The sequence below is a fragment of the Dufourea novaeangliae genome, unplaced genomic scaffold (genome assembly GCF_001272555.1).
Source record: "Dufourea novaeangliae isolate 0120121106 unplaced genomic scaffold, ASM127255v1 scaffold112, whole genome shotgun sequence".
Classification (NCBI taxonomy): domain Eukaryota; kingdom Metazoa; phylum Arthropoda; class Insecta; order Hymenoptera; family Halictidae; genus Dufourea; species Dufourea novaeangliae.
In genome coordinates, this window is record NW_015373993.1 from 1901861 (window position 1) to 1912694 (window position 10834).

The 10834-nt window shown below is 46.2% G+C and overlaps 1 protein-coding gene across 1 annotated transcript; it reads left to right on the forward strand.

Moving 5' to 3' along the window:
* Positions 1 to 3: 3 nt before the first annotated feature.
* On the forward strand, positions 4 to 10610 carry LOC107187818 (protein-tyrosine sulfotransferase). Its single transcript, XM_015575992.1, has 7 exons — positions 4 to 147; positions 7103 to 7236; positions 7387 to 7495; positions 8143 to 8337; positions 8757 to 9010; positions 9203 to 9400; positions 9592 to 10610. Exons 1-7 carry the CDS (start codon positions 4 to 6, stop codon positions 9698 to 9700), a joined length of 1143 nt encoding a protein of 380 aa, XP_015431478.1. The 3' UTR covers positions 9701 to 10610.
* Positions 10611 to 10834: the final 224 nt, after the last annotated feature.

Genomic DNA, 10834 nt, shown 5'->3' on the forward strand with positions numbered 1-10834 from the left:
GACATGTCGTTCCTGTTGAGTCGTGGCGGCCGAAAGGGGCCCATCATCTGCTTCGTCGGCCTTCTATTGATCTTCGCTCTCTATCAGCTGGGCATCATCTGCGGATCGATGAAGTCCGTTCCCACCGCGATGATGGTCGCTAAAGAGGTGAGCATCACAAGGTACCAGACCCTACTTACAACCCTATCCTTGATCCCCTGAATCATCAGAATTCAAGCAAATGTTGTAATCGTTATTGGATCCCTTGGAATAATCACATATTCCTGTAGAGGGTGTCCCAAAATAGCTTCAACTCCCGGAAATGAGCTGCGATTGGTACGCTGAGTTTTTCCTTAATATCTTGTTAACAAAACCTCGAATAACATTTTTGCTAAGGAAAAAGTTGTTTCAAATCATCCCAGAAACCCCCATTTCCGGGAGTCGAATTTATTTTGAGACACCCTGTACAGTGTTTTATTATCCTATGCCTGGAGAATATATAGTTATCTTTGTTACCACGTTCTCGCGGTACTTCTGTCGCTGTAGTTCCAAACAGGCCGTCCAAAGGAACAATCGCAAATCGAAACTCGTGTCGGGACTTCCGCGAAGTTGCTCGAAGCGTGGATGTCACGCTATCATCGGACATTCAGAGATCGCGAACACCCGGGCGATAGAGGCGGTGTAATTACAAGTCAGTTTTATCCAAGCTTTCGCGAAATTGTTCGGGGAACAGGTCGTGTACGTGCCGCGATCGTGTGCGGAACGAATCGTCGACGGCCCCGAATACCTGGACAAACGAGTTCACGGAAGTTCGTACGTGTTTCCCGCGAAACGGGCGAAAATTACGCGATTCGACGGTGGCGGGAACGGACAGCCAACCGAGCAAAGAATGTTCGTAAAATTGTTGCCCGGTGGTATGGCAGATGAAGGAGGAGGCTAGAGTTTTTGACGGTCGAAAATTAACAAAGCTTCCCTCTCTCTCTGTACTTCGTTCACCCCAGATGCCCGCGAGGGATGAGCTATTTATTCACCGACCACGAAAATCGAAAACAGTTCACGTACGACCGAGCCTCGACGAGCTTTGCGGAACGCAACGCCCACTTTCGCGAACGAGGATCGGCGACGGCGGGTCCCACACCTGGGGGGGGGGGTGGAATAAGTTATTAACGGGTTCGCCCAGTCGCGAGATGAAAATAGTTTTCTAATTTAAGGATCCGATTAAAAATCGCCACGCGTGACCCGATAATTCCTGCGCGTCCCCGGTATCGCGTGCACATCCCATTCCCCGCAGGAGACGGCGGTTTAATTCCAGATCTCATGGACAATATGAAGGCCGTAAATTTTATAAAATAATATCGCGTGTCCCGGTTCCCATTCGCGGGATCCTTTATTTATAGTTCAATCTTCGAGACTGGTCCTCGAGGATCACTCGGAAGCTTCGTCTCTGGCCGATATAGGGTAAATCAGGGTGTAACGGCAGTCGTTTAAATGTAATTCCACTCAAAATGATCCACATGTCAGGGACTTTGTTCAAAATGGAATATGATGTATCGTATCGAGTTCATTTTTCGATTATTTTAATTCAGAAGTATAGTAGAGCAATTTTTTCGGATTAAAACAATCGAAGAACGAACTCGATACGATAAATAGTTTTCGAAATATACATTTTTAAGTACATCGCGGTTTCACCTGGACTACATCATATTCCATTTTGAACAAAACCCTGACATTGACCGCCAAAAGTGATCGATTTCGCGTGGAATAAGCGTTAAGCAACAATTGTAACAAAATCATAATATTACGACAATTGTACATTTTAGGCATTCCGTTTTGTAATAATAATAATGACCTGGTCGCTAACTACCATTACCCCGTTCTCCCTCTATCTCTCGTAATTTACACGAATATAGATATCACCGGAAGGCCTTCTCGAAGTCGAAAGTAGGCTAACGATATTAATTCACGATGAAGAGATACCGGATAACAGAGATCGAACAGTCTGTTCTATCCACGACCCTACCGACCGAACACGGTCTATAGAACGTAGAAAATGGCCTGTTCGAAAGGGGCTGTTGTCCCAAAGGCGGATCAACGAAAGCTGAATTTGTGGCCCCTGAGGGAGTTGATGGTAGTAACACCGCGACAAAAAGAAATACAAACGGTCGTCCGATAGTCCATTCCCTACTGGATGGCCCGCAGGAACGAGCTATTAGCCCGATCGTCGAAGCGTGAACCGAGGATAGCAAGGCGGTGGTTGTCTCGCGCGACGATTTCCGCGAGTATACCCGGGAAAATTTCAGTAGAGATTCGCCGGAATTAGGCGAGACGCAATTAAAGCAACGCCGGGCGGACTTTATCGCGTGAATTAACTACGTTCACAGTTGTTCCGTTTCTTCTTGTCCCCCTCCGGTAGGAAGGAGGCCCATCCACGACGTCAGCCTTGGCGACAATTAAGTTTCCCGAAGTTTTTATCCGTCTGCTTTATTTGTCGGAAAATTTCATTATGATCCGGACACCGGCCCGTATAAAGTTCCTTATCGTCGGTCTCAGGAACTTGTTCGTGGTCCTCCTCCGCGATTCTTGCCGTCCGTTCTCGTTGACAGGGGAACTGTTCGTCATCGTTACCCCTTTTTTCCCATCGTCACGATCATCGTTCGACGTTCCCTTGTTAAACATTTCCTTATTCAACGTTTTCTTGTTCAACGTTCCCTCGTTCAACGCCCCGAAGAAGCGTCGAGGAGAGATTTTCACGGATTTTCCCGACAGGAGACTCTGGCTGTTCTTTATTTCGCCTCGACGATGTCCCCCAGCGCAAAATCGTCGGGGGAAGTTTTAATCGAATCTCGAGCGTCCTGCTGCATTATGAAAACAATTAATCGGTCGCGAACACGAGGAGGGACACTACGACAGGAGACACGAAAGAAAATCGATGGGACAAAAGCGGAAGACCTTCCGTTTGAATTTTAATTTCACCCCCTGTCTGCGTAGACGAGCGGCGAACACGTGTTTCTTATGCATAGCTCGCAAGAAAATGCCAAGAATTCGTTGCGTGAACTCGTATCGCGGGCCTAGAACACGGCTGAGATTCCCACGGAACTTCGTTTCGACGAAACTTCGAGATTGGATTTTTCTTCGCACGAAGATTAGTCGCTGAGCAATCTCACACGTTCGCCGTCGTCGTTGGAAAAGAACGAACGGAATCGCGAGGTCGAGACACGGGTGGATCGCGATGCTATCTCGTCGCGAACTTATCCGGCTAATTGCCCCCGCGTCATAATTGCTATCGTCTTCTTTGCTCGGACCGATTAATCGGGACCCTCGTTATCCGCCTGAAACTTTTCAGTGATCGATGAGACGCGACCGAGGAACGTATATCTGTATGATTTAATGGCTGGGATATCCTTTTTCCGGTCGGGGAAAAGCTCTCTCCACGCTGAAAACGCTCCACCCAGGCAATAGACCAAGCGGTCATTTCGTAAGAGTCCACAGCAAAAATTCACTTCTATTCGAACAAAATGTTTCATTTCGGTTAAATAACGAGCTGCTACATTTTGATTCTGGAGCATTGTGTGGTTCTCCGTGAACCCTGGTCGTGCCCCCTGCCGTTCCTTTTCCCAAACTTCCGTCATCGTCGACGAGGGGTAGGGAAAAGAAACAGGACGAGAGGGACACGAAGAAGCAACACGGCTGAATACGGACGTGCCCGCTCGACGCACCGCGTTTCTGCCGAGAACGCGCTAAAACGGAAGAGAAACGAGCTTCTGTCGGCCGGCCTCACCCTTCGCGCGGAACATAAATCGCGTCGGTTGAGTTTCACGCGTGCTTTTCTCTGCTCGTGAGCTTCGGGGCGAAAAGCGAACGGAGAACAGAAGGCCACGGGACGGGGTGGCGTTAGCTCTGCGAAACTCCCACCCCTCCGGTTACACGATGGAATGCTAATTGCGAGAAATGTATATACACTTTTTTTTCTCCCTTTCGTAACCGACGACGACGATTGCCACGTGACTTGAAAAATCGTCGAAACCACGGGAGTGACGACGCGTCATCGTCCCTCCGAGGGGAGTTTATTTTATGAGCGTGAAGAAAGAACATCGCGATGGAAATAACATCCAGTTTAACCCTCATCCGTCTTCTATTTTCTCAACTTAATTTGTCCCTCGGTGTAAAATTGATCCAGTGGTAAATATTAATACGATAGGCTACCTGTCAATAATGTGTTAAATCAGCTGCAATAGACTCGCGTAAACCGATTAAAAATCGACTGCTTAGTTCCATTTATGACGTCTGTAATAATAGTTAATTATGCAACAAAATTTTCGATCTAACAGCTAAGCAGTGAAATAATCTAAACTGATCTCGTTTCGTGGTCCACCCTGTAGAGTGGGAGATCTATTCGTGATCGAGGGGTTGGTGCAGAGACATAGAATCGCTTTAGGGAATACACTTCTATTCACTGGGATTATCTGCTGTTCCCGTTTCGAGGAGTACCGACAAAGTGTAATTCGGTACCGTCGTCTATTCCCTTCTAACCTGTCGGTGATATGTTATACAGACAATTTTTGACGTAACAACTGTTTCGTTAATTTATCCGCGCCCGATCGTAACTATCTCGCCCTGATTACCAGCGATCGTAAATATCAATTGTCGATTGTTAACACGCCTGGTCGCGTGGAATTTTAATCGCGCCTCTAATTAAAGTCGTCACCCTCTGGCGAACTCGGGTCTGTTCGTCGGGCGCGTCGGGTTTGAGTGGCACACGGTTAAAAATTCGAAAGACGACGGAACCTGTGGCGGTTGCAACTGCCTCTGAAATAAAAAAATAAAAAAAAATAAAAATATACAGAAATGATAGAGGTACAAGTGCCATTGCGAAATGTATTTTTCATCGTCATGGGGGAACAATGTTGCCGCCGCGTTCACCGCGTGCCCGCAATTTCGTTTGAATTTCAAACCGACCGAACCGACTCGTCAACTCGGAAAACACGCTATATTTTCGATTATCATCCCCACCCCAAACCCACCCCAAACCCACCCCTCCCGTTAATTAATTTCGTTCGAACAAATATAGGCACACAATCGGTATAATAATTCAAGGCGTGGCAACGTACTAATCAGTACGTTGATTACCGGTTTTTATTTTATCTCTCGTTGGTGGTAAACTGCCAGCGTGGAATTTCGGCCGAGGCGGAGGGTTAGGAAGGGGTGGTGGCTCACTCTCCCCGAAGAGGAGTTGAAAAGAATGAAAAAAAAACCGGCGGACACGGAGAGGTGTGCATTATTTTCGACGTAAAAAATGCTAATTACGAGACGTGTTTTATTTCAGCCTTTTTTTTTTTTTTTTTTGCAACGACGCGCCGACCGCGGTGCAAGCACGCGCGGACATTTTTCGTCGGAATAAAAATTTCGCTGTATTTCACTAAAGGACGCGGACGCGACCACGACCACGATGCATCCGTGAAAATTATACATATACTAATTCATTTGCAATTTATGCGCGGCTTCAATGAATCGCAACCGTATGCGTTTATTAATAATCAAGCGAATCGCTACGGGCGACTCGTGTTCGAATTATGAACTTATTGATATAATGACGTTTACCCCTCGATCGACTCCGCGTCGTTATGAATATTTCCCTTCGTCGCAGTCATTACAGTTAATTAAACGTATTCGATGCGATATAGTTAATGCAGACCTTTAAATTTATTCGGTTTATCCCGTCGTGAACCAGGTCAACAATCTCCGATGTTTATCGTATTCACGTCGACGTGCATCCTGTATTTACCATTCCTTGCGACGCGATACCCCTTTTTGTCTTTCGTTTATGTTCAAACGTTTTTTTTATTTGCTTTCTATCTCGTCTTTTTTCGCCCGTGGCAACGACAGAAAATAAATGAATTGAACGATGATTCGGGCCTGAACTTTTCGTTCTACAGTTTCGGTGGTGTCCACCTGTTCTTTTTTATATGTATTGTCCAGGCATTTTACAAAGTTATCAGTTGAAGTTGAACTCTGAGGGTTGCAATTAATATTTCCGGTGACAGTTCGAGCCAATCCGATGGTTAATGTCGCTCGACTATGAACACCATGCTGTTCCTCCCTTTGGTAAACCGATCCTCGAAAACACGACAATGGGGCAGCTAAATGGGAAAAGAAACTCGAGCCTGAGAGAAACCAAGGGAGAACGCCGAGCGCTCTCTGATTGCGAAACTTTGTGATTTGCTCGAAAGTTGTTCAAACTTCGTACGTCGATCGAATCCTCGAAACGAATCCTCCGTTTATACAAAATTCAAAGCGCCATCCAGCCTGCCCGATGCAGGCTAAGCGTGATATCCTCGATGAGTTCGTTCGTTAGCCGATATTACAAGGACAGAGTGGAACTCTCGCTGTCTGATCGAAGTTTAATCAACCACCCACGGGAAAAGTTGTTCGGCCGTAATTTTGTAAGATAGTTTAACAAACTATCCCTCCGTTGAACCTCCGCCTGGGAACTTCTGACATTCGTTAGTGCTCCGCCGATACTGATTATCGTTACTATTAAACCGAACGGAGGAAGAAATTTTCTACAGTCTCCACTCTTTGTTCTTCGTAGCATGAACTTTCTGCGCGATGCAATTATAGGTAATTATAGGTAATTAAAATAGACTGTGGATTTTTTGCGTTGCCTGTAGGGCTCTGCGAAATACAATAAAAAGAACAAAACTTTCATCGGATACGACGAGTTTTCTATTTTATTCTCAACCTAATGAGGGAATTCAGAAAAGAAAGAAATTCTTAGTTTTGTTCCTTATCTTTACGAATCACTTTTATAAAATGTCATTCTGCATACAAAATCCATGAACTGGTTATAAATCGTTGTTAGAGTTTTATAGTGAGGTTTGAGAAAGAATATGGAACAAGTGAAGTGTAGGAAAAACGCCTTTAGCTATAGAAGACCATCATAGGAACCTTCGAAAGGTTATTACAGGTTGTTGGTTGTTATATGACACCCTTGTCGTTGACTGGTGTTAGAATGGTCCTGGACCATCGTCATTAAAGGGGGTGAATATCCCTTTTCCTAATTCTCCCCCCTACACCATCTTCTCTATACAGTCTGGTCATTTTTCTTTTTTTTTAAATTCTGCAGAAATACGTGATGGGCCCGTTCGATCACAAGAGGTACACGTACGATCGTTATATGCCGTTGATTTTCATCGGCGGCGTGCCACGATCGGGCACCACCCTCGTACGCGCGATGCTCGACGCGCATCCCGATGTCAGGTGAGTTCCATTCACGGGACAAATTGCCAATTAACGCCCGATACGATTGGGCGTCGAGTGCCCTTGATCAATCCTCCGGTGGCGCCGTCCGAAGGCCCCTTCGAACAGAGAGCCGGAAAGAGCTGATACGCGAATCGTTTTTCCCGTCAGGTGCGGTCAGGAGACCAGGGTGATACCGAGGATCCTGCAGATGAGGATGCACTGGCTGAAATCGGAGAGGGAGAATCTTCGGCTTTCCGAGGCGGGAATTTCGAAAGAAGTAAGTACTCGTCAGAGGGGCGAACATAATTCAGACTCTTATCGATTGTCGTCTGGCAGTTATCGAGAATTTACTGTACAGGGTGAACCACGAATCGTGATCAGTAGAGATTACTCTGTCAGCAGCAGTCCGATCGAAAATGTTTTTATCGGGTATAGCATTTGTCGATTTTATTAATTTATTATTTTAAAATTATTGAAAAATTAAGGTAAATGTTATGTTATGATACTTACCGAATTCGTCTTGAAATCCTGTAACAGATAGGCGTAGAAAAATTATAGGTGTCTTTGCAAAAAAATTGAAGGTGACCTTGAAGAATCATTTGACAAAAAATTTGCTGTAATCGCAAAAAAACATTTTCGATCGGACTGCTAATAACAGAGTAATCACTACTGATTACGATTCGTGGTTCGCCCTGTATATGGATCGTGGACTAGGAGGTATATACATCACACGTATGATTGTCTAGAACTACGATATAGTAAAATGTTCATAAGAATTGTAGCTAGATTTCATTGGAAAATGGATAGAACTTCCTCGTTCTCTACTGTTCACCACACTGACCGATTGGTCGAATTGGTTTAGGAGGCCCGTTTCAGTTCGACGAAACGAACGATATTAATTACGAGATAATAAATTTTGCCCAGGTGATGGACAGCGCGATAGCAGCGTTCTGCCTGGAGATCATAGCCCGGCACGCGGAACCAGCGCCGCGATTGTGCAACAAGGATCCCCTCACTCTGAAGATGGGCTCCTACATTCTCGATCTCTTTCCAAATGCCAAGTTTATCTTCATGATCCGCGACGGCCGTGCCACCGTGCATTCCATTATCTCGAGAAAGGTAAACGACGACGGCCGATCGAAGCCTCGAGCTGCCCGCCTCCGCGCGCGCGCGTACGCCTCCGTTTCGCTCTCGATTCATGCAAATCAATGACAATCCCTGTCCCAGGTGATTCGTGAATATTAAAACGCGCACGGTCGTGAAATAAAACGAGAGAAATCGGGAGAAGTGCTCGTGACGGAAATTTATTTCTTCTCTCTTTTTTTTTTTTCACCGTCGCGCAGAACGAAAAGGAACGTCAGTTGTCGAATGTAAATTCATGTAAATCGCGAACAACGACACCCGTTCCACGGTTGAACCGATTCGATCTAGCGTAAAAGGAGGTATTAGCTTGAACAGAATTACATATCGCTTGAATCAAGATGTATCCAGTTGTCGAGCATTTTTGAGAATCGTTACATCGATTTCTTTTTACGCAGGTCACCATCACGGGCTTCGATCTGTCCTCTTATAGGCAGTCTCTGATCAAGTGGAACCACGCGATATCCACGATGTACGGACAGTGCAAAGAGATAGGGTCCGAAAAGTGTCTGATGGTTCCCTACGAGCAATTGGTACTGCATCCACGTCAGTGGATGAAGAAGATCCTGAATTTCCTGGACGTTCCGTGGAACGAGTCTGTCATGCATCACGAGGAATTCATTAATAAACCGGGCGGTGTGCCACTCAGCAAGTAAGAAATCCGTCGACGAAGAATAACAAGCTGTCCCAGCTACTATTTCCGTGTTTCGATCGTCTTCTCTATCGTGCGTAGCCCAAGTTAAGGGATTATTGTTCGAAACTATGCTAGACAGAGTGTACGACGAATCGATGGACACAAGAAGGGAACGGTAACTAAATTAACTGTTCTGCTTTTGGTATGCAGGGTCGAGAGGTCGTCGGACCAGATCATAAAGCCGGTCAACCTGGAGGCACTGACCAAGTGGGTTGGCCACATTCCGGACGACGTGGTCAGAGAGATGCCTGACATCGCGCCGATGCTTTCTGTCCTCGGCTATGATCCTTATGCTAATCCGCCGGTCTACGGAGCGCCGGACAGGCTGGTTAGCGAAAACACCAGACGGTATGTGTATGTCGGCAACGGTGTTCGATTGATCCTTCCACAGTCCAGGATCCATTTCCCATATTCCCCCAAAATAGAGTACACGAAACACCATAGGTGCATTAACCAATCGAACTTGGTATCAACGTTTATATGCCTTTAAACAATTTTAACATTACTCAAACTGTCCCATTTCTGTTCCTCCGCGTTAGGGTCCTGGCGAACGGGGAGGTATGGGCGGCGAGGGCGCGCCAGTTCTCTCTGGAGAAACTGATAGAGCCGAGCAAAGAGGACGAGACCACCAACGCGGTAAACGCGTGACCTCGGTTACATCCTATCCTGGATGCGCGTACCTTGAGCCTGTACAATTTCTGCAACGTTTGGACGAGCCAGTAGAAGCTCTTGGATATCCCAGTTCGCGGCGAATCAACCCAACGGAAGGATTTGTTCGTGGTGTTTCGGCGAACCGTATACCAGACAAGGGAGAACAGAAACTGCGTGCGGAACGTTAGTATTTTAAGGATTTGAATCTCGATCAGGCGTGTACGACGCTGAATTCCGTATCTGCGACACGGAGAACGGTCACGAACGACGCGACAACGGCGATGGTTACACTCTTTTTTTGTATATTTTAACCGGTAGACGTTTAACTTGGAAGCCGACCGTGTAAATAGCCGCTCGGTTGCTTCGCATGATTCCGGCTTCGCTCTCTTTATCTCTTTCTCTCTCTCTCTGTCGGATCGGTTGCGTTGAACGGATAATTTAACGTGTAATCGTCGCCGATTTCCCGCGCGACCGTTTTCCTTTTTCCGAGCCGGAGATCTGGGGCGCGACCACTACGAATCGAGGCACCCGCGCGCTCGAACGAGACGCCGTGGAACTGATCGCGGTGTAAGTTCCGTTTCGTTCGCCCATTCTATCGCAGCGACCAATGGGAATCGTCGGAGAGACCCGCTAAAGAATTTCTGTACAATCACGAGCGACGGCCAGTGGATAGGAACGTAGACTTATGGATGTACGGAAGGGAAACCGGGCGACGCGTTTAGAACGAAATTGTCCTCTTCGGACCGAGAGGAAGGTGAACGGAAACGATGAAATGCAATGGAAATATTCATTTCCACGAAAAAACCAGCGACCTCTGTTATCTGTATTCTTATATTATGAGATATGAATTTCTAAACGAAGAGTTTAGGTTCTAGATTTTACTTATCGACTGTCGTCCGATCAAGCATGAGCGTCGATTGGTCACAGCGTGGTTCAAGGAAGTCCTTGCGTTCCTTCTTTTTTATACGTTCTTCTTTTTTTTCTCCCTGTCTCTCTCTTCTACGTTTGTAAAGTAGACTAGGAGTACTACCAAATATTGAAAGTCGACGCGTTCGCTGCCTCGTTGTTTTAAGGATTTTACAGTTTCGGCTTCCTTGTGTAATATAAATGTCATCCGGTACTTGCTTGAGA

What these genes read in the sequence shown, in the direction of transcription:
- LOC107187818 (XM_015575992.1), top strand. Translation starts at nt 4, where the DNA reads ATGTCGTTCCTGTTGAGTCGTGGCGGCCGAAAGGGGCCCATCATCTGC. An exon ending in GACGCGCATCCCGATGTCAG is followed by an intron (nt 7,237 to 7,386) that starts GTGAGTTCCATT and finishes TTTTCCCGTCAG; the next exon opens with GTGCGGTCAGGAGACCAGGG. An exon ending in AGGCGGGAATTTCGAAAGAA is followed by an intron (nt 7,496 to 8,142) that starts GTAAGTACTCGT and finishes AATTTTGCCCAG; the next exon opens with GTGATGGACAGCGCGATAGC.